At 40.4% G+C, this 24418-nt stretch overlaps 1 protein-coding gene across 1 annotated transcript; it reads left to right on the top strand.

Annotated features, from left to right (window-relative positions):
* The first annotated feature begins 17664 nt into the window (after nucleotides 1–17664).
* On the top strand, nucleotides 17665–23897 carry LOC104449077 (phosphatidylinositol/phosphatidylcholine transfer protein SFH13). Its single transcript, XM_010063094.3, has 15 exons — nucleotides 17665–17987; nucleotides 19091–19185; nucleotides 19273–19579; nucleotides 19667–19766; nucleotides 19952–20218; nucleotides 20533–20610; nucleotides 20680–20784; nucleotides 20875–20924; nucleotides 21020–21119; nucleotides 21205–21303; nucleotides 21423–21536; nucleotides 21646–21796; nucleotides 22251–22636; nucleotides 22731–22805; nucleotides 23134–23897. Exons 2-15 carry the CDS (start codon nucleotides 19179–19181, stop codon nucleotides 23152–23154), a joined length of 1860 nt encoding a protein of 619 aa, XP_010061396.2. The 5' UTR covers nucleotides 17665–17987; nucleotides 19091–19178; the 3' UTR covers nucleotides 23155–23897.
* Nucleotides 23898–24418: the final 521 nt, after the last annotated feature.

The following is a 24418-nucleotide window of genomic DNA, read 5'->3' as shown; positions in this document are numbered from 1 at the left end:
CACTCCCTTTATTATGTTCACTGGATTCATTTGCTAGAGTTTGGTATCACCATGGCATTTAGATAAGCCTTTTTTTTTCATGAGGCGGGATGCTGACTACTAATAGCATCTACTTCTATTACAGGTGGGACAAGTGGGATTTCACCATTGCAACTCAAGGTAAGTGAAGAAAAGGTTTCCTATGGAAAACCTTTGGGCCTCCAACACCTATTACTACTTCAGTGACAATATTGAATTGAAAAGGGGAAAATCAAATGATATGTCCATGTAACTCTTCCAGTAAGAGCTTATATAAACTAAATATATTTGAGATTAATAAAAAATAACGCAACCTACAAGCAATAAGATGCCTAAAAAGCTCCAAATAAGTATACTTTTGTCATGAGTATAACAGCTATCATCCAGTAACTGTTCTCCTACCAGAAAGCCACATGGCATTACTGCTGCAATTATGTTCATCCACACGCTATGATAAACCCCGCTGGTGAAAGAAGATGATCCATTTCAAACAAGAAAGAAATATAGCCATCTTCTTATGCTACATAATCACCAATGTAACAAGAGCTATTGGCCTACATACCCGCTAAATCCCATATTGAAACTTAACCAAGACTAAACCATCCAATGAGAAAACATTACAGTGAAAGCTACCTCATAATCCACATTGCGCCTCGACCTAATAACATGCTACGAACTATTGAGCATACACTCCTCCTCTGCCTGTGGACAACACAGCTTTTGAATGACCCATCCCTGCAAGTTGAAGTGAACCGAGTGGATTTAACCCGTTTTGATAAATGGTTATATAAAGCTCACACAAGTTTAAGAAACTCGCAATGCTTTGACCTGATTGCAACTGCACTATGGTGCATATGGAAGGATACAAACCATTTTATATTCAAGAAGAACCCCCTTAATTCTCATCACACCCTGTTTAGAGCCAGAACATTACAAGAAAGCTATGCTACATGGAATCCTAAACCAAGAAGGCAAAAGCATGGCGACAACTTACAGAGAAAATGGCAAGCCCCAAGCCCTAGCGTACTCAAAATCAACATAGATGCATCATTTGGACAAGCCTCCACAGCATACACAACAATAGACTCAAACCAAGAAAACCCACTGCCATGTACTAGACATCATTTAGCGTTACCTCAGGCACCAATCAAGCCTAGTAACCCCTCGAACCACCATACCCACAATTCCTAATTTAACCTGGGCAGCAGTTCAAATTAGCTCAGAAGCTATGCGAGGTCCATAGAAGATTGCAAAAAAGGTCAGTCACGCTTCAAGTACAAACAATGACCCCCAAATCTCGAGCACCAGTGAGGAAATGGTTCGACCTGAACCAAATCATAAAACACAGAGAGCTCGAACCTGTGAGTGGCGTACTGTGCACCCAACCAACGAATCAGACCAAACCACCCTCATCAGACAGGGCTTAAATCATCCTCCATTAACATGCAGATTGGCCATTGATGATAGGGGATCAACGAATCTAGTGAGCGAATCGAATGCTGCCACACTTCAACTACCCATACACCACGTGATTACTCGTGAGATGGATCTGAACCGAGAAGTTGGTGCTGGTGCCGATTGCTTCAAACCAACCAGCAAAACCCCTGATTCTAGACAACTCCCCTGTCTACTTAGTAACTTAGACGCAGATCACAGGGGAAAGAAAGTTCTAAGAAGAATACAAAATGTTGACAGCAGTAGCCTTCACACGAGCCCAGATCTGATAGGGAAAGAAAACGGTGGAATCTCTGGCAAAAAGTAGCAAAATCCCCTCTCCAATGCTAGACCCATTTTTAGCAGCCAAGCTACAGCCATCCCGTCTTTGTCCATTGTTGTGGACAATGAACGAAGACACAGAACTGATTTGGGAAAAGCAATAGCCGACGGTGGTACTCGAATCATCCGTGGGTCAGGCGAGAGGTTCAAGAGTGGAGAATGCTGTAGTTCCAACGCCAGCTTCGGGAGAGGGATGGATCTGCGTAGATTCAAGGCTGCAGCCAGGTGTGAGCACCCCACAAGCTCAGATCTGGATATTGATGAAGATGGCAGCACTTCAGACTCCCAACAGCAACTCCCCCCTCGTCTGTAGCTGTGGCTTGTATCTGCAGGGACGCCCTTGGGAGGATCATTAATGGGTTTTCTAAATCCATAGAGGCGAAATCAGTTGAAGTAGCAGAGACACAAGCATTGGTTAAAACCCTAGACTTTATTTCCTCAAAGATTGCCCCAAATAGACCAAAATGAGAGATACTCATACACTCTGACTGTAGTACGCTGGTGGCTGCGGTTCTCTCTTCAAACATCCTAAGTTGGGAGGTACAACCTTTAGTGGACAAGGCCAAGCACAAACTAGAAGACTCTTCGAGTATTATTTTAGCCCATTGCAATCGAGATACAAACAAGGTGGCTAACTAGCTAACCAAAGCCCATCGAATGGGATGCCTTATTAGGAATTGGCTCATAGTCCCCCGTCTGCTCTTTTGAATTTATTGTGTGCCGATGCTAGACTTGTTTGTACTAAAACTTTTCTTACTAATGCATTTCAGTATGTTTGTTCAAAGGAAAAAAAAAAACCCAAGAAGATACTGTAACTTGGGAGGAAAATGACGAGTGTCCCTCATCTCACTAAGAAAATTTAGGTGCCCAAGTGACAAACACCTCAACACTATACTAGTCTTAACATCTAACATGTGTCATTTTGTTTCCACTAGTCAAAAATTCCCGCATTATCTCTCTTCAATTAAATTTTTTACATTTTTTCCTTTTTTTCCTTCCTCTTCTTCCTCCTTTCACTCTCTATGTCCTCTCTCTTCTGCATTTTCTTAAACAAAGAACAAACCACTCTTTTTTGTCAAAATGCTTTCTCGCTTTCAAGACCCTACAGCCTTCGCATGTCGCCTCCATCTTCACCCGCTTCTTCTCCGACCTTCGGTGCTATTGCCTTCTATCCAACTCCTCTTGCACCTTCCGCATCGGTGCCCACGTTGGCCAATAGCTTGAGGGCCCTCCACCATGTCAACGAACCACGTCATGCCTTCAATTCCTCCTCCGCTTCATCCGTTGCCTACGTTGACCTTGGTTGACCTTGAAGATTCAAGGTCGAGCTAAGCTCTAGATCACAAATATAGGGCTCACTCAAGCTTAAATCCAAAATATGAGGCTCAAGTTTACCAGCGGAGCTCGAGCTTGATGACCGGCTCAAGAACTGAGATGACGGTGAGGTGGTGGTGGAAGGCGATTCGCGGGAATAAGTCTTCGGCGCAATGAAAGGAGGAATTCTTTGGTGGAGTGAAAGGAGGAAGAAGAAGAAAAAAAATAAGAGTGGGTTTGTTCTCTATTTAAGAAAACACAGAAGAAAGAGGGGAGAGGGGAGAGAAAGAGAGAGAGAGCAGGAAGAAGAAGAAGAAGAAAAAAACAAAGGAAATACATTAATTGAAAAGAGATAATGTAAGGATTTCTTACTAGTGGGCCTACAATGACACATGTCTAGTATGAAGTTGAGGTGGCTGTCACTGGGCACCTAATATTTTCTCCATCTCACTAGGCAAAACATCTCCAGCCACCTTCAAGTAACAGCCCCTTCAATCTCATTTAGAAAGATTGAGAGCAAATTGGGGACAAAAAAGGACATATGATTGCTTTAACAATTGTATTTATTCCTTGAACTCCTGTCAAAAATGCTTAGTAAGTCAAGCTTGTTAATTATGCAGAAATACCGCACGAACTCCAAGAAGATAGGTGAAGCCTCGGAGCATCAAAGTGCACTTTGGGTCCGTTTGGTTTAACTCTGGGAAAATGACTTTACATTTCCCCAAGTATCTTTGAATGAATGGACACTTTTGTGAAGGTAAGAGTGTTTGGATACTCATTTTTTGTGTATATTTTGCAAAGCAACTTTAAAGTGAGAAGAAAAAGGAAAAAAAGAAAAGAAAAAAGGGAGGAGGAGATGCAACTGCATGGAGAGGGGAAAATCGTGGGGGAGGTGGCTCCACAATGGTGCCGGTGGTAGGGAGGCGATTGGTGGCGGCGGCCGTGGTGGCGGTGGGGGGTGACTCGCCTAAGGTTGACGACCTCACCGACCTCAAGTGACACTCTAGGTTGTGCAACCTAGCCGCCCGGGTCACACCAACCTCATGCAACGCTTTGGGTCGCTCTACCTCAAGCGGCGTCGCCTCAGTTGCGCAACTTAGGTGACGCCCGAGGTTGCCCGACCTCAATCCACCTCGCCTGAGGTCACGCAACCTCAGGCGAGGCTTCCCAGTGGCCAAATCTGGCCCCCCGGCAGCTAGATTTGGCCCTCACAACTGAGTGCCGCCCACTGGCTGAGCTTCGCAGTGGAGCAGCAAGTCCAAATCCAAAGAAGAATACAATGGACAGTGTTTTTTGAGGGCAAAAAAGGAAAACATAATTATCAATGAGGGCAATATTGAAAAGAAAAAAAACTCATTAAACCTTATATTAGCATTACAAAAATGCATTCCAAATGCTAGCATTTGGCAAATGGAGTCTCAAAAATTTGAACTAAACGCCTAATATTTTTCCCAAGGGGCTTTGGGGGCCCCTTAGGAATACTGAACCAAACGAGGCCTTTCTTCTCCCAATTAGAGGCCTAGCTTCGCCAATCTGACTCGTTCCACTCCACCATCGTCGTCACCAGTAGGGTGCGGCGGGATCCAAAGATATGCTGCTTCAGCTCAATATCCATCACAAGCCATAAGCATCGCCCCTCTACAGTAGTGCACGGATTGTAGCATGAGGATGCCTAGTCTTGCCGAGTTCCCAGATTATAACATGCTCCCGAGGTAAAAATCGGGCTCCAATCACAATCGAACCCGCCTCTCCAGAACTACGGTCGCCGACAACAGGTAGATGAATCAGCTCCATGGTTACCGTATGCTCCTAAGCCATCTGTCGGGTCTGCCTCACCAATGAATAACACAAACCCAGTTCTTCCTAAACAAAGTGACAACTCGCTCATCATGCAGATGTCGCAAACACCTTCAAATATGCAAATCCTGGATGAAGTTGCACCTGCAAGACACTATCTTTCCGCCACTACTCAGCATCATCCATTGCATAGCCAGGCTTCGACACATGACATTCAAAGCCTTAATTCAAGTACTCTCCATCATGCTTTTAAGCAGGATCTACTTGTAGCCCCCAGCATCATCGGAGCTAAAGTGAATGAATTATATGGCGGCAATATCATCCCAGTCGAAGGAGAGTTCTGCCACCAGAAAAACCATAATCCCGTTGCCAAGGACTGCCAAGTATATGGTAACAAGGCTATGTTTGCAGATATGCTTGATACGGTTAGCTGATTTGGTGGCTGGAACTAATTCCAGATCTGGTTGGTCAGTTTAGTTTCGATATAGCAATTGGCAACAACGATTCGTTCTGATGACTATTATTTTCGTCTTTAATGCAGAATTTCCTTGAGGAACTTGGGTTTGGGGAACGGTGCGTTGCAGGAGAAGACTAAAGAGTAATCTTCCTGCATCGGCGTATCTCTGACAATAGTTGAGTAGATCAAGTAAAACTCTGGTTATTCTGTTCTGCGTTGAAGCGATAGCTAAATCTGTAAATATTTCATTAATACCATTTACAAATCTCTTTTTCTTAGTTACTTTTCTTTCACTCATTCTTTCGCCATCCTTCTTTATTCGACCTTCACCCCATGCCCACACGTAACCGACCGCAGCGAGTTCGCATGGAGATCACATGACCAGAACGAAACTAATCTATGGCGGGTTCATAACATTCATGCTGAGATAACAAAGCAAGTTCATACAATGACTGATATGCTCCAGCATTCTTAGTTGTTTTCGAACCTTAGTACATTCGCTCACACAGAAGGCATGTTCAAGAGAAAATAACGTAATCTACACTCCCAACGACAGCACCAGCTACCATCAACAAGCACTTGCGACTCGGCATGCTCCAATCATTCTTCTGTATAATAATTCATAGAAACTCTAGAAGGGAAAAGATGTATACAAGTTAACCCTAAAATGACTCGACGCACTTACATGATCTTAGCATCAAACCAGACTTGAATGGATGTACAAATCAGCAAGTACAGATACGTTCCCAACGAAAGATAAGATATTAGTCTCTTTCAGCAAATTCACATTTAAGAGAAAAAAATTAAAATGAGATTGGTGTATTAGAAGTCTTAAAACTTATCAAGAAAGTACAATTAAGTCCTAAAATCTATCGATTGGGTCAGATTAAATTGTTCCGTTAATTGCACTAAAGTTCTAAAATTTGAAGCACTTCTTGACAAGCTTTAGGACCTAATTGTATCTTTTAAAAGTTTTATAACTCAATTGTATTTTAGTGATAAGTTTTAGAATTTTTAATGTACTTATCCTATCATATTTTTGTACGACTTTAGTCTTCCGAAATTGAAGTTTAAAAAAAAATGTAATTGAACAATACGAGCGCTGAAACACTAACATCCCTTAAACCCTCAAGCCTGGGTGATGAGTTCAACAATTGGCAGACATAATAGGCCCAAATTGACTTTCTCTCAAGAAAAACATAGGAAGAAAACACGAGGAAGCCTTCCTAAACAATCGGAGAGCAGGACTATACCATACCAAACATCGAAATCTTGTCGACCACTTCTACTAAAGCCAAATGCTAATCCACATCCAGTTCCAATGCACAATTCTTTTTCCTTTGCATTCATAAACCCTTCGGCGACGATCAAAATGGCCTCACCGCTACCGCAACAAATTCATCAGCATGCACATAGGATGCGCTGGAAATGTCAGCAATGCTCACGCGATGCATTGGACAATGAATAGTCTAAGTGAAACAGAGGTCAGTTAACAACCAAGTCAAAGTGTCCGACTTTTACTATTTCGAAATCACAGGTCAAGAATCACTAAACTGATCAACAAGTACTGGAAGCAGAGAGAACGCGGATCGGTGAATAGCAAGATTGGATCAAACTCATATGTGATGGTTTTCGATTTGGAAATAATGAGTTCGTGAACATGATGACGCTACATCAATTAACAACTGGTGATTCATGCTAGAATGTTTACAATTGACCAATAACTAACAAAGGATAAATTTATTAGAAATGTATTTTTTTTGTCAAAAAATTAGTTTTGAATAAATTTGTCACGGTATACTAATTTAGAGTTTTTGGTATAAAAAATTCAGTAATTGTGCCACTAGGGTTACAGTTTATAAGTTTGGGGGGGATTTGCCCTTATTTTTTGAACGTGCAATATAGCATCTTAGCCTATGTTAGGAATATAAATGTTGTCCGCTTTATTTTTGGCATAATGAAAGAGGAGGGCTGAATGCCCTGACATCAAATATATCGAACGGTATCCTAAAATTGAAATGTCCCATTTTGCGTCAAAAGAAATATAGTCAATCCAAAAGGAGGTCGAAACAAAAACTAAGGTGTCATCCAATTCGACAGTTTCACAATTGATAGGCCCATTTGTTCACTCATTTGCTTCACAGTACACATAACTCAGTTTAAACCACCAACTTAGATCCCAAGTTGCCTAATATCTTCGATCACATCATGTGATAAGCCATATAACACCCCACCCCACCTCGTACCTTATGACTATTCTTTCAATGAGAAGTGTTCGATTTCGTGTTTTCGTTGTCGTTCTACATATCAAACATGTCCTTACTATATATCTCAAAATTATAGACACCACGAATCATTAACCCCATATGAGTGCGGGAAAAATTACCAACAAAGTTCTGGAACTATTGGACAAATGCCAATTTAGTCTCAATTTTAAAAAAAAAAAAAAATCGACCAATTTAGTAATGTAGCCCTTATTAGTAGCAAATCTCTCACTTGAAGACCAGCTACTTTACATGGCTTGGTCAATGTTAAAATGAGCAAACTTTTCATTTTTCTAAAAGAAAAGAAAAAAATCAAAAAAATTGTCAATATCAATAACGGTCATGACACATATAATAATCAGCATTCATATCAACGATTTTCGATTAAAATTGACCAAAATAACTATATTATTTTGGTGGAATGGTTATATTGGTTAAATCATCTAACGATTTTGAATTAAATTGATCAAATTCAAAAATTCAAAATCAATAAAATTAGGATTATCGTGATGATTATGTCAAAATTGGAAACGGTTAAGGCTGAAAGGCCGCCAACCTAATTGATAAAGTACGAGCCCCGGGGTTACCCAATTTCCACTTCCAAAAACGACAAAGAAAAGGGAAAAAAACAAAAGAAAGGAAAAATCCAACGTTGATTATTGCACGATCGAGTCGAGCCCATTGCCTCCCCTCTTGATCTCCGCCGACGACCACGGGAGCCCATCGTCGACTAGCGTTGTAGGTTCACCTTTCGATGCAAGACAAGACAATAGCATTGAAGTTGGTCGCTTGTTTTTGTCTCCTTGTTGTCCCCCCTTAAACCTTCCTAAAACACACCAACATTATAAGTACTAAATTAGATTCAACCGTCGTATTTCACGAGTTTCGTGTAGGATTCACATGAGTCCCATCACTTTCGATGGTTGAGATTCAGACAATCTACGATTAAGAAGAAAATCTTAGATGCAACGATGGTAATTTACCAAATTTTTAATATTAAGCAGTGTAACGAAATCATTTTAAATGTAAAATACGGTCCACTTATTATTGAAAAGTCCAATTATAATTTATCATGACATTTACTACATCAATTTAGTAAGTTGGGCTTAATATGCCCAATATCACTCTCAACTTAAAGCCAGAGAGCGAATCGAATAAGAATTCCCCTTTAAAAAAGCTTTTCCCCACTTGGAAAATGACATCTAATATCAAAAATGTTTTCAAATATACTAATGATAAGGGTTTCTATGGCCTATAAGGAGGAATCGGATGCCCAACTCGCAAAAAAAATCAATTTGACCCATTATCGGAATGGATTGCGAGAAAAACCATTTATAGTTCAACTCGTCATGATGCTAAATCAATGCTCTAGTCGAAGTATCAATTTCTCAAACATCTATTTGCACTTACTGGGAGGAAAGATTGAATTATGGAATGAAATCTTGGAGCAAGAAAAGTGAATTCTCTTCCGGGAAGCAAAGCGATGCATTGCACTACGAGTCAAAACCCCAATACAAACGAAACGGCCAGCCGAGTCTTCTTACCGGCGGAGTCTTCTTACCGCTCCCTCCGCCGATGAACGAAAGAAACCCAAAACGACAATGCCGCGAAATGCGGATCGCGGCACGGGACAGTGGGGCTTTACCAACTCGGCCCCGTCAAAGCTCACACCCACCAACCATTTCACGTGAGATTTCCTTTAGCTGTCTTTGTTTTCGTACACGTTAGTACCTGTAGGCTGTCGCTTTTCTTCTCCATTTTTTTTTTAGGAAAAGCTAAAAAAAATCTAAAACCATGCCATTTTATAATATATTTATCCTAAACATTTTATAACATAAAAAGTCCAAATTATATTTGTCGTTACACATTTATCCTAATTTTTTTCTATTGAAATTAAAAAACCCAAAATCTATATTTATGTGACACACATATCATATTTTGTCAATGTCCTATCAATAGTTTTTTAACAAAAAAGATTTTTTTATTTCATTTAAATCACATGGGCACCATATTGCCGCCATGCATGTAGGCATATTTTTAATAGTACTCATTAACAGAACATTGACAGAAGAGAGTACACATGTCCATAGGTGTAAGTTTGGGAATTTTTTGTGCCACTGAAAAAAATTAAGATAAATGCATCACGGTAGACATAGTTTGAGATTTTTTGTGATTTTTCCTTTTTCTTTTTGTCGTTTTTATAAGAATCTCGGGACTCCATGTATTTCTTCTGAACGAAACATTTTAGATATTGGAAACCTACAAGTCCGTACAGTACGCCTCGAAAATCAATTTCATCGGTCCAACGCACATGAGGACAAAAACACAAGGGCCTCGTCATAGAGCCCATCACATGGCCTCACACGAAACCGGACGCATTTTAGCTCAATCTCCACCATCAAAAATCTGCTCATAATTTCCAAAACAGTAGCAAAAAGAAAATCGAAAAAGGGCCAAATCGAAGGGAGCGAGGGAGGGGAGGGGAGGCAGAAAGAACTTCATGACGCGTCGCGCTCGCTCCCGGCGGGCCCTTCCCTTCGATCGGTTTCTCTGCATCGATTGGTCGTCCCGAGACAAATCTGCACAGCAGCGACCACACGATCCGTATCGCGGTTGTCTGGTCCGTTCGGTTGGATCGTTGCGGGCTTGTAACTCGTGGAACGAGACTGCTAGTCGACAAATAAAAGACAGCATAGGTGTGATTGGGACTTTCATGGCCAGTGTTTTGCTTGTCGCCTTCCGGAGTAGGAAGAACGCCAAAAGCTTTTTTCTGTGGAGGACCAGATTCTCTTCCTTGTCCAAAGGGCTCCAGTTTCGCAAGAAAAGATTCGCATTCACACGGCTTGAAGTCGATTGGAGTTGCTTGGCTAAATCTAAGATATATCATTGTATTAGAAAAATGACATAAGTAATCTCTGAATTTTGATCGAATATGCGTTGTAATCTTTAAAATTTTAAGCTTTTTTAATTTGTTTAATGTAGTTCTTGAATTTAGGTGTTTAATTTAGCCATGTGTTATATGAAATTGTTTGATATTGTCCCTAAATTTAAAATAATGAAATGACGACATTGGTCATTTTCATAGAATTCAGAGATTCGTTTGAATATATATCAAAATTTTAGGAGTCACATTAAACAAATTAAAAATTAATGGATCATATTACATATTAAGTTAAAGTTCATGAATCATATTGAGTAAATTAAAAATTCAGATTTGCACATTAGTGGAACGATCGGTAAATCCCCCCTCTGGCGATGTGGGTGCTGATTTTGAGCGGAAAAAGGTCTCACTTTGAATTTACACCCCTTTACCATATTCCAGTCTGTATTCCTCCTTTATTATTGTCTTTTGGTAAATTCCAAACAAGACCCCTCTTGACTTTGGTCAGGAAAAGAAAAAAGACCACCTTGACCGCTTACATCAAATTTGCTAATGACCCTTTGTTTCTTTTTTTTGGACCATTAGGTCAATGATCGTACATATATAGAAAATAAAAGTAAACCAGAATAAATAAATAAAATGAAAAGGAACAAATAAACCCGCGATTGATGCTTTGCAAAGAGATCCCTATTAAGATCCATATTTTTTGTCCCACGATGGTTCGACTCAAATATCAAATGACAGGGTTCTTGCAACGAGTTCTAAAAGAATTCGTAAAATAGATCTCTACGGTTTCCTTTCGGCAAAGATCACGAGGGAATTAAATAGCAAAAAGGAGAAAATTTGCCTCTCTTCTTTTCGAAAAAAAGGATAATGTGAATCGCATTTTCTGTTTCTCCGGCTGATAAAAAGCTAACATTTTTCAGTGCATTGATCTTCGACCTTAGTTTTGGGATCGGCGACATTGCGTTGTTCTTTTTTGGCACGCGAAAAAAAAAAAGCATAAATAAAAGGAAAAAAAAAAGAAAGAGAGTTAGAAAAGGGGATTGGTGTCGGCGCCTATACGATGTTTCCGATGCGTACTTTGTGGCGCTCCCCTTTTTCTTTAGTGCTTTTGACTGTCGTTTCCCACCAAGCTTAGTTTCCACTTTTTGCCTGGCATTGCTTGTAATTTCTTAATTAAAAAAAAAAAAAAAACCGATTACGAGGATTTTTTTGAATATTTAAATAAAATTATAGAGACCTGACTATCTAAAAGTTCACAAAATAGGAGAAGCACAATCGAGAAAAGAAAAATTTTAGAGGATATACTAAGCCCAACATGTTGCACGAAAAGGGAATTTAACCTTAAAATCGTGACCAGAATTTAGTCATATTATAAGAATACCCTTTTTCTTTATAATCTCGAGACAAGAAAGCAGATACTCGACTACCTACACACATGAAACACATTGTATGTTCCGTATTGATTAAGTTGAGGCCTTTAGTCTATCCAAGTGGACAATTGAATGCATTTTGTATTCAATTGCTACGATTTATACAAATCATTCTCGATATTCAAGGTGGAAAATCTCCCCACATCCAACTAAATATTCTAGGCCCAGATGGTCACATTATAAGAATTTTAGTCACGTGTTCTTGCAAAAACTATCAAGTAACTTTAAAGTCGGTGAGGGAGTTTTATTCTCTTTTGGTAGTTGCAAGTTCAAATTATAATGGGAGCATTTTAAAATAAAATCCCAAATGAATCGGGTCGATAAGGAAAATATGCTTAGGCTAGTCTGAGGTTTGTGAAGAGCTGAGCCAGACACCACCCGATCTTTGTCGAAACAAAAGATTTGTACAAGCTGGAAATCCAAGCTCAATTCGAAAGAAAAGAAATGCCTCGCCCAATAAAATATTCAACTCTCCCTCGGCACATGGATGATAAAGAAATAAGACTGGAGGACTAGAGAAGAGGGAGATCGGTCCTGAGTTTGACTAACGTGACGCGAATGGAATCTCTTCATTTGTTCTGCTCAGAAAGAAATGGAATCCGCAAGATCTGTTCCAGTAATAAAGAACGAAAATTCTAAAAATCTTGTCCGGAATTTGACCATACCCCAAATTTCAGTAGACTAACGTGATCCGAGCCATTCGATCCGATGGATCTTATTTGGCGGTTCAAATCGGGTTTTTTTAGCTTGCTGTGCGTCCTTAGCTCTTAAAATTCAAAGTGTCTTATGTGGGATCCACATTACTAATTCTTGGATCTTATGGAATTGTTGCTCCTTAGATTTTTTTGTAATTCTACATGAACTTTATAACGCAAAAATTTAATAAAAAAATTTAATTAGCGTGCGAGATTTATTTATTTTTCCCCATCCGACGGTCGTGAAAAGTCGGTCTATTCTATTTATTTTTTTCCGACGGTCACGATGGTCGGAAGCCGTTCCCCCGAAGTAGTTATTGTGAAACCCCCTCGGTCCGACGAGAGATCCGGCGGTAAATCTGGAAGAGAACACGACGCCAATAACCAAAACGAAAGCGATCTGTATCTTTGTATCTCGTAAAACACGAAATTTGCCGTGTCAGAGAATCACGGGCGTGGACTAAATTTTTCTCCTTTTCAAGAAGTAATTTCCCGGAAAAAGGGTCTGTTTTCCCAGATGCGAAGTGGGGAAAAAAAGTAGAAAAATCGGGACTTGCCCACTGGAGGAAGAAAGGGTGTCTCGCTGCTGCTGCGCGCCTGGTGCGTGTGCATGTGCATGTGCTCGAGATATAGAGTCTAGAGAGGGAGGGAATGGAGGGAGCGCGTGTTCTCTTTTTAACCTTTTTACGGAGGCGAGATCTCTGAGGGTGGATCTCCAAAGCTGTCGCTTTTGTCGAAGACGAGAATGTTTCCGGCTAGGAGCCGACACGGGTCGAGACAACAGCAGCGTCGCCTCTCTTGATAAAAGCGAATTCCCAGCATTTCGAGTAGGAGAGAGAGAGAGAGGAAGGGGCGTCGTCGAGAACAGAACAGAACAGAACAGGGCAGAACAGAGCGTGGCAGAGCGCGTTGTGGGGTGGGGTACTGTTGCGAAAGCGACGAGTAACTGTCATACTGTAAATGAGGAAAAAGGGCTGGGGGGTAGTTTGGCGTTGGGTGGTCCCGCGGCTCTGCGCGACTTCCTTGACAGCGACGTATCTACCGACGTTTCAGCCATTTTCACTCTCTCTCTCTCTCTCTCTTCCCTGCTCTGTTGGCTCCTGCCTCCGCTTTTACTGCACCCCACCGCAACCGAATGGTTGACCTCTTCTGTCTCGAGGGGAAAAAAGCAAAGTCCTTAAATTTTTACGTGAAGTGAAATCAAACTCCTAAAATATTTCAACTGATCTCTTGTTATGTTATAAGCCTTTTCCTTTCTAAAATGTGCAATCTAATCCTTTTGATTGGCTGTACTGTACCAAGTAAGGCTTTACTAGCATGATCATGAGATAGCTTTTGAATTACTCTAAGTGGGAGATGTGATTTGATCTTGAAATCCGTCACGCCGAAGCAATTTCTCTTGCCAATGTACATTGTTGTGGAGGGTGAGAAAGAGAGCACATCATATAATAAGTACACCACTCAACATAATCACGAGCATTGTATTTCCCTCCATTTCTATTGATAGATTTGTTTAGGAGACATAAATGATCATGACTCAACATCAACCACATTAAGCTAAAAATAGTAATATATAAAAAGATTCATGATAGTATTACATCTGTGCAAATGCCATTTGCTAATTTTGCGAATCTAACGCCATCATCTGTTTTATAATTTTACAATATAAAGGATTATACCGTACATGTTCATTTAAGAAAAAGATCCAACCTGCCGTCTCTCGTATTATGAGCTATTAATGCATTTAAAATCGAAAAATATTTTTCTAATAAGCATATTTTATAAATGTCCCATCAGCACATGCTAATAAGACTTTAACATGAAAAATCATCGCGATAAAAAAGAAAATTAGGTAACTGATGGTGGGGAGAATTGATTGGCGGAGGTGCATGGTTTGACCTACACTCTCTAGTTCCTAGCCTCTAATCTCCAGGGCCAAAATCCAAAATCAACTGCCACCGGTTGGAAATAGGGCTCGAAGTTCGCAACAAGTTAAGGACAAATTCCTTTTGTCGATCCACGCATCGAAATTCGACTTTGACACGGACCCTCCAAGGTAGTAATTACAACATCCGCCGACGGCCCGAAAATTATTTTACGCGAGCGAACATGTCTGCTCCTCCCTTGTAAGGTTTCATTTTTTTTTAATTTTGTTTAAATGTTGGGTGATTTCAAGCTCTTCTTGTCCTAAAAGCTAGTTTAAAAAATAAGATTTTCATTTGCACTTATAAATCGACTACCAATTCCTCCCACAATTAATATGAGATAATCTCAATATTTTAATCGTCCACTCTCTCCTCCCAATTCTCGATTTTGGGATATATAATGTCGTTCACGCAGAATTTCTCTCAACACCGATTGGTGTAGGAGCTAATTTTTGTAACTTACAATTGGGGACAAGGAAGGTGAATTTCATCTTTGACAAAGGAGCGTGCACATGGGCTTGTACTCGGATGGCCATAACAAGTCACACGTACGTTGCCCCCATCTCTCTATTTTGTCCCTTTCTTTCCTTTTTTAGAAAAAAGGCCACATAAAATGCATTAGTGACGTTGCCGCGTAAAAAAAAAAAGATAGAACTTTTGTTATTTCTCATTACACGGCTCGTCGTTGCCTTGCTTGTGGCTAGGAAACCCGCTCAAACCATATAAATTTCTAAACCAGGGGAATAATTTCAGGGGGCTCTTCCAAGTCACACAAAATCATATGCGATGGCTATGAGGGGGGTCGATCTGGAACGTGAAGACCAACCCACAAATTCGCCGTTAGCCTCCACAAAATCGGGTTGGTAACCATCTTCGCCTGCAATTAGTCGCTAAGTACTCATTGAATTGGAATAAGTTTGGCGAGATTAGACATTTTTATTCTGGGTGGAAGAGATTTGACAATTGAGGTGGAGTGGAAGTAGAGAGAGGGAGGTGACTTTAATTGGCGCTCCCGCAACGCGTGAACCGCATGCGTAATCCGTGGCGAATCCAGGCATAGCGCACTAAAATCCGATCAGTGCTTTTCCATTAAAAGAAGAAATCGAATTGGAGAAGGACCTTCTCGCGGAAGCATTGATGAGAGAAAGAGACAGAGAGATGATGGGCATCATGCACTATGTCATGGCCCCTTTATAAATGCCATGCCATCTCTCTCCATCACTCCCTTTTTCTTTTATTTCCCCCTTCTTCTTTTTGTACACTGACACGTGCCCCCCCCCCCCCCTCCCAACTTTTGACCTTTTTTTTTTGGCTGGGTAGGTGACCAATACATATACTTTCCTTGCTAGGCACGGAAAAAGAAAGGCATTATGGATGGCCGTAAATACTCGATATAATTAAAATGGGTATTAATTCTTTTCATGTGGAATGAAAATAACATTTGACTCATTATTTTTTGGGTGCCAGGCGATAGAGCATATGTCATCATATACATATACATATACATATATATTTTTGTGTGCGTGTAATTCATTATTGAGTAAGTCGGGAGAGAGAAAGGGAAAAGGAGGAGTTGATCAAGACACCCATCCTTCCTTTTATTTTTTTCTTTGTTCTTTTTATTTTTCTGCATGAGTAATGATAATTACATGATGAGGAAATTAATGATAATGTCTTTCTCTCTCATTCTCTGAAAAATACCTTCCTCTTTCAGCCCTAGCGATAGGGACGCCTCGCTTTAATTGCACCATCGAGTCAGAGGAATTTAGGCCCAACCCCAAAAAAAAGTAAAAACAGTTTGCCATTAAATGCCTCCCCTTGCTTAATTACAATGTCCTTTTATTTTATATTCAGTTTTTTTTTTTTTTAACTTTTTACCGCGGGCTGCAGCTGCTGCCGCTTGCTCGATTTCGTGCGAAACAATTTAAAAAAGGGAAAAGGGAAAAAATGAGGAGGAAAAAGGAAAAGAAAAAGGAAAAATTTGGGTGGGGATGGCGCAAGCGTTGATGTTTCCACATCCTAGGATCTACGGAACGACACGGAAGCATGCATTAATTAGGGTTTTCTCGGCGCAAGGACGTGCCGACACGTGGACCTATGGGGGGATGAGGACGCGTCTATCAGAAGTCTTTTGGGTTTCCCTTTTTCTTCTTGACATCCGAATAAATACCCAGAAATTTATTTTTCGTTTAAATTATTGGAATTTCCACTCCGATACTTTTTTTTTTCCCAAAAATTGCAATCAGGTAAGAGAATTCTTATTTCCTGCTTTTCTTATTTAAACAGGACCATATAATCAAAGATCATCCCTCCATTTGTTCATATTCCATTCTTTATTCTTATTTCATTTTGTCATGTCAAATATAGTTATAATCTCTTTATAAAATTGGATAATATATTACATAACCGCAATATACCATCCAAGAACTTGTTCGGTACAACAGTAATCACAGCAAATGCCTCACCAACAAACGATACAACAACACTTGCAACTGCAAGCTAGATCCCATAGCTTGCAAAATATTTCACCACCATTTGGCGAGATTAGCTCGAGACGACCTTTTCTTTGACTTCCCCGTCCATGTACATTCGTGGATTAAAAAAAAAAAAGACCGGACCTAACGCGTAAGTCGCAACACTTCATGACATAGTTAATAATCATGATAAGCAGTGGACGAACGTTAAAAAAGAAAAGATAACTACATTCAAAGGTAAGAAAATTGCGGCTGAGCTTTGGAAAACAAAAGATAAAAATGGGAACGAGAATCTCTCGAAGCGAGAAAGAGATTCGCGAGCGCAGTCACATAAGAGCTCACGGCCGTTAACTAGAAAAAGGTGAAAACGGAAAAAAAAGAATAAAAAAATCGCGAGAGGCCGTTACTTTTTCTGAGGAGGCTCAATTTTCCTTTTTTTAATTATCATTTTTCCCACCTTCTCCAAAGAAAAAGAAAAAGAAAAAAAAAAAGAAGAAGGAAGAAAACGAAAATACCAATTTCGCCTCCACCCTGCCCCTGGGGAAAGAAAAGGACACGTCAGCAAAAACTGAAGTGACAGCAATGACAAATCAGCAAAAGCAGGAGGAAGGGAGGAAGGAAGGAAGGGAAGGCAAAGGGGTGGGGGGGCGACGATGCTCGAAGCTTCAACCATTTTTTAGAGAGAGAAAGAGAATAGTAGCCCCCTCCGTTAACAAACACGAAACCAGATCTCTTCCATCTTCTCCCTTTTATTTTCCCTCCTCCCCCGTCGCATTTTCTCGAGAAAACGCCCCCAACCCCTCCTCCTCCTCCTCCCCCTCCTTTTCCCGAGAAAAAGAAAAATCCATTTTCTCGGCCTCCTACCCCCGCCGGAGAGATTCCGATCGCCGATCCCCGCCGGCCGCCGATCCAGCTCCCGCCCCCGCCGGATTAGGGAATTCGCGGCGACGGTGCGTCTCTCTCTCTCTCTCTCTCTCTTCTGCGGAGGCGGCTCCGTCTCCTTGCACTGTCGGTGCGCTTCCTCTCTGTCTCTCTCTCTCTCTCTCTAACTTTCTTTTGCGGGGGCGTTACGGGAGATCCGTACGGCCGCCGCTCGGCATTGTTGAGTTTCAATGCGGGTTCAGCTTTTACGAGCTTTCAATGCCCGCCCCTCGTCAATGTAAATGCTCGCGGCGGCCGTTCCGTACGCTCCGGAGTCCCCCTAACGGTCTCTGCTCCTCCTCCTCCTTCTTCACTGCGATTTATTGTTGCTGTTGGATTGGACGTTTCCTTCTTCTTCTTCTTTTTTCGAGCGAGGATTCTGATGGGTTTTCGAGCTGCTCCGCGACGGCGCGTTCGGGAGGTGCGCGTCGGTGTCGACCCTCGTTTCGGGGTTCTCCCTGGCTGTTGTTTAAGGCAATTTCTGGGCAGTGAACAGTGCTCCCCGGTGTTCCATTGATTTCAGTAGCGAGTATAGCGCGTGAAAGGCGGCGAATTTAAGTGCGAGCCGGTTGTAAAGAAGGAAAGTCGCGTTTTTTTTTTCCCCCTCTTCCACTCTCGGTTGTCAGCTGCAGCAGTTTCCCCAAGTTTCCAGATCTGTCGAAATTTGTGGGTATCTCGAGGTCTTTCTGCGGTGTCTGGTAATGGCACGTCAGCTCACCGGAGTGAGCGATCGCGTCTTGTTCTTGCAATTCCTGAGCTCGCGCGATGAGGGTCCTGCATTAAATGCATTCTAGATACTGGGGCAGGCAAGAACCGGGGATCGCGAGTGCTGCTTTCTTTTGCTCGAGCTTGTATGGTCGCTTTCATCTTTTCATTGCTCTTTTGTACTCTCAAAAGCAATCAGACTCTGGAATGATCGAAGGGAATTTGTAGCAGACTAGAGGGTCTTCTTTATACCTGTTCGTTTTTTTTTCATTTGGATGTGGGTGCTGATGCCCATTTGCAGATAGATGACCGTTTTTGAATTGCATCTTATCTGATGTTCATCGTCGTCGTTTCCAGAATCAGACTATCTTGGTTTATTTCTATTATGCCTTTCTAGCTTTTGATATTTGTCATACGTCTTTCCCAGGCACATGTGCGCTGCTGAGATTGAGTCTGGCTCGATTTCTTCCCCCGAAGAGTAAGCTTAAGCTGGTGATATATTATAGTGGATTGAGATGTCAGGTACGTCTCACGTGTTTTTATTCCTCCTTAATCTGAGACCACAATCCCGGTGATCTATAAATTGATTTATGGTAATGTTTTCTGCAGAAGAACTAGAAGGATTGAGGGGTTACGATGACATAAGAGAAAGAAGAATAGATCCTGAGAACGCCGATGATGAAAGACGGAGATCTAAAATTGGGACTCTTAAGAAGAAAGCTATAAATGCTTCGAACAAGTTCACTCATTCCCTCAAGAAGAGAGGAAAAAGGAAAGTCGATTACAGGGTTCCAGCGGTTTCCATAGAGGATGTAAGAGATGCAAAAGAGGAAGTAGCAGTTCTTCAATTGCGTCAAAAGCTTCTCGACAGAGATTTGTTGCCATCTAGGCTTGATGACTATCATACATTGTTGAGGTTAGTTCAGTTGGTCCTTCCTGTTTTTCAGTGTTCTTGAGTGAGAATTAAACATGCTGACCTCTTCCTTTTCGTTCTTATATATAGGTTTCTGAAAGCTAGGGATTTTAACATTGAAAAAACAATCCAAATGTGGGAGGAAATGCTTAATTGGAGGCAAGAATATGAAACTGATACCATCTTGGAGGTAATTAGAAATCCTTTTTCACAAATGCTCTACCATCTGAAGAATCTGTATCATTAATCTATGCTCCGTGGCAATTATTGAATTAAGCAGATGTTTCCCAATATTGAAAACAAGGACAAAATAGATGATGCGTGAGAAGTGGATTGTTCACTATGTCACATCCTTAATTTGTTTGAAATGTGTAGGATTTTGAGTTTCATGAGTTGGAAGAAGTCTTGCAATATTATCCCCAAGGGTACCATGGTGTTGATAAGGAGGGCAGGCCAGTGTACATTGAAAGGCTGGGTAAAGCTCATCCTAGTAAGATCATGCGTATAACCAATATTGAGCGATACCTGAGATATCATGTCCAAGAATTTGAGAGGGCTCTACAGGAGAAATTCCCAGCGTGTTCGATTGCAGCAAAGAAGCGAATATGTTCAACGACAACTATATTGGATGTAGATGGATTGGTATGTTGCTGGTAACTCTATGCCATTGGCAATTTTTTAAAGTTTCTTCTTCCCTAAGTTTATTTTGGCAGCACTTATGTCTGCTCAAACATTCTTCTTGAGGGTGCTTTCCAATGTTTGATTGTTAATATATCCTCTTTAAGAAAAATTTCTGATGTTATTTTGGCCTCCTAGATGACTGCTAGTTCATTTTGTTGTAGAATTTGAGTATGGTGATAAGCAACAAAAGATTAATTTATCCATTGATAGTTGCTTTTTTTTAGTAATTGTGCTGGTCTTTTTAACTTGTTGATTCAAATTCATATGAGATGCAGAGCATGAAGAACTTCACTCGAACTGCCGCAAGTCTTTTGGCTGCTATGGCGAAAATAGACAACAGCTATTACCCTGAGGTATTTGATTACCATGAACACCATTGTGTGCACTTTTTGTAATGTCTCTGACTGGTCTGAATTCTGCAGACTCTTCATCGCATGTACATTGTTAATGCTGGTACTGGCTTCAAGAAAATGCTCTGGCCTGCAGCTCAGAAATTTCTTGACGCGAAGACAATAAGGAAGATACATGTAAAATGATCCTACCTTGAGTCCCATACTATCTGCCTACCTTCCTTCGTTTAATGTTTTGCTAATCTATGGTTACCTCCCATCTTTCAGGTTTTGGACTCCAAATCCTTACCTCGACTCCTCGAAGTTATTGACTCAAGGTTTGTTTTTTATTTTTATTTTTTATGCTGATTTATTGTTGTTAAGTAACTTCGAACATGCAGGTGTTGACTTCAGATTTGGTTTTTCCTTCCAGCCAACTGCCTGACTTTTTGGGTGGTTCTTGCACCTGTTCCGGTGAAGGAGGGTGCCTTAGGTCTAACAAGGGTCCATGGAATGATCCTGACATAATGAAGGTACTGCATCTTTTTATTTATATTTCTTTCTTTACTCAAATTGGTGAATCAAAAGTTAAGTTGAAGTGATTCTGACATTGTGAAGCTCGTGCGCAACGCGGAAGCAACGCTTGTGAGACAAATTACCAGAGTTTCTGACGATCAAGAGAAAGTTGACTCTTATATTCAGATACTCCCATTGAAGGCAAGGGTTAACCGCTTGCATGTTGACAGGACTGATTTTGTTGTGTTTCTAATCTAGATTGTCAGCTCTTCTTCTTCTTCTACTTCTTTTGCTGAGTTATTATGCACTCTACTTATCAGGGCAGAGCTAGTGATATGTCAGCAGCTGAATCAGGGTCAGATGTAGATGATGCTTGTTCTCCAACAGCGCAAAGAAGTTCTAGTTTTCCTTGTTTGGACCCAGTGCATGAAGAGGTGATTACTAGAAATTGGGACATGATGTCTTTAGATTACCTTGTGTGTGTTAGATGCTGTGTTAGTGTCTCTATTTGTATATCACCCAATAAGGACGTAACTGATGCAGGCAAGAGCATCGGATTCAGAAGCCTATTACAGCTGCCATGATAACTTCATTTCAATTAGGAAAGCCAGTGAAAGTGAACTGGGAGTGGAAGCTGCTCAGGATCTGCTGCTTAATAGAAGTTTGTCTTGCAAGGATCTACAGACCTCAGAAGGTATTTGATTGTTTGCCTGATTGACTAGATAGCAGATTCTATCCTACTCGTGGTTCTTTAGAAACAATCGACAAACAACGCTTCTGATAAGGAGCAGGCATAAATGGGATCAAGAAAAATGGAAAAAATAAAAATAAAATTTGAGCTGGCATAATTGTTGACAGCCTTTTATATGATGATCCATTTTGTAATTGTCAATCTTTCTTGGCAAAGTATTCTTTTGACTATTGATATACTGATACATCTCTCTCTGGGAACTTTGTTCATTAGTTAGGCAACATCAGGGAAAAGGTGGATGTCAGGAATGTCAAAAGTGATAAAATATATATATATATTTATGTTTGAGCAGGCATAATTGTTGACAGCCTTTCTTATGATGATGCATTTTGTAATTGTCAATCTTTCTTGGTGAAGTATTCTTTGACTATTGATATACTGATACATCTCTCTCTAGGGACTTCCATTGTTCACTGGTTGGGGAACATCAGGGAAAAGGTGGATGTCAGGAATGTCCAGAGTGCGGCACGAATATTTGTCTCGTTCATGGTCAAACTTTTTGCATTCTTCCGCCTTTTTGCATCTAAATTAGGGAGAAAGCGGAATACTGTTCATCCATCTAACATGATTGAGAGCAACACAAACAGCCAACTGGAAGTTGTAGATGATATAGATGAAGAAGATCATATCCTCCCATGTATAGAACGTCTTCAAAAATTAGAGAAAGCACTTGAGGAACTTATTCATAAGCCTGCGGAAATTCCATTGGAAAAGGAGAGAATGCTTTTGGAATCTCTGGAAAGAATAAAGTCAGTGGAGTTTGACCTTGATAAAACAAAGAGAGTGAGTTATGCTCTCCTTAATTTTGAATCTGAAAGAAGGACCATGATGGCAATACTGTGGGTAATTTTCTCATTCCATTGGAATTTTTTTACAGGTACTTCATGCTACGGTGATGAAGCAACTGGAGATCACTCAACGGTGGGAGAATTTGCAGGATTCAAGGTGTCGAGTAAGTTGACATCTTTAGAAATTTCCTTGTTTACAGATGTCATTGAATTTTGTCCCTGGAGATCAATAACATCCCTCACGAATCTGGTAGCATCTTGTTGTACTTTGCTGAACCAATTTACATGCCTGTTCATAAAAATCGTAAATGCATGACAGTAACAAGATCTAGACGAATGTGCAAAACTAGAATTGTTTGATTATGCTTTTTAGGTGTGTGGATGGCTAGTATAAGACGCCAAACAACAAAAGTGAAGTAAGATTTCCACGCTAGAAACGTTGATGCTTTCGGTTTTCTTTGGAATGCAAATCTTACTGGATCATTATTGCAGCAAAGGAGGTTCTTCTGTTAGATGCTTGAAGAGTCAACCATGGATGACGCGAAAAGTGCAGATGAGAACACAGAAAAGTTGGTGCTGTGGTCCATAATATTGGGTTTTCGAATCCACTATTTGCACCCAACGCTTGCTTTTCACTGTTAGCATATATGCTCAAGTTGGCAACAGATGCCCGCTGCTTCACGGTTGTCCTGCAGTTTCGACACAGTATATGGAAGAAAGAAACGCCTGAAGAAATTCTTTTTGTTGCACGGCACGATGTTGGTGGCCATTGTATATCGGGAGCATTGTATAGTCGGTGAATTTTTAATGGGATGGAAGAGAAAAGTGGGAGACACTGATAGTAAAGTAAATTGCAGTCCCTTTTGATATGGAGGGATTGCTTTTGAAATTTTGTCAAATCATCATGAAATGGTCTCTCGATGAGATCTTCCCCGCCCGAAAATCTCTGCAAAGTCTTTGCAACGTTGGAGTAACATATCAAGCATATCAGCAGCGGCATTTAATTATTTTGCACATGGATTTGTGCTTTAGCAGGATGGTGCCACGGATCAAAGTTGAAGCAGAGTCAGATTTAAGATTGTTGCAAGGCTAACTTGTCAAACTGCGAAATTCCAGGACATGATTTAAGATTGACGAGCCTCGTATTGTTTGGCAAAACGTCAAATTTATAGCTGTCTTGTTCTCTTTACTTGGTCAAAGAATAAAACTAGTGCTCGTGCGGACGATTGTCAATAATCCGCCGCAGGATCTGACTACGTCCTCTCTTCATTTAAGCAAAGCATGGAAAACCTTTTAATTACTGAAAAGCAGGTGAAGTCTTGAGCAGGGTGACAAAGGGGGACCGGAATCAGCGGGGGCAGTTGCAGGGATGGGGACTGCAACTCGAAAGAAATTTTACCTTCCGGACTTGAACCTATTTCTTGAACTCATTGTATTAAATCAAGGGGATAATTCCATAAATAGTTACCGAAATTTGATCTAAGGTACAACATCAGTTTTGGATTTTTAATATGTTTAATATGATTCTTAAATTTTTGATAAGTATTCAATTTAATCTATAAATTATATGAAGATGTTTAATATTATAAGTTTAGAGATAATATTGGACATTTTTATAAATTTTAGCGGACTAAATTGAACATCAATCAAAAGTTCAAGAATTATATTGAATAAATTAAAATTTTAAAAATAATATTACATGTTGAATTAAAGTTTATGAATCATTTATGTCATATTTTCTTGAGGTGAAGTGAATTGCTTTCTAAAAATATAATAA

Source organism: Eucalyptus grandis, chromosome 6 (assembly GCF_016545825.1).
Source record: "Eucalyptus grandis isolate ANBG69807.140 chromosome 6, ASM1654582v1, whole genome shotgun sequence".
NCBI classification, from domain to species: domain Eukaryota; kingdom Viridiplantae; phylum Streptophyta; class Magnoliopsida; order Myrtales; family Myrtaceae; genus Eucalyptus; species Eucalyptus grandis.
This window is presented reverse-complemented; position numbering and strand designations above follow the sequence as displayed.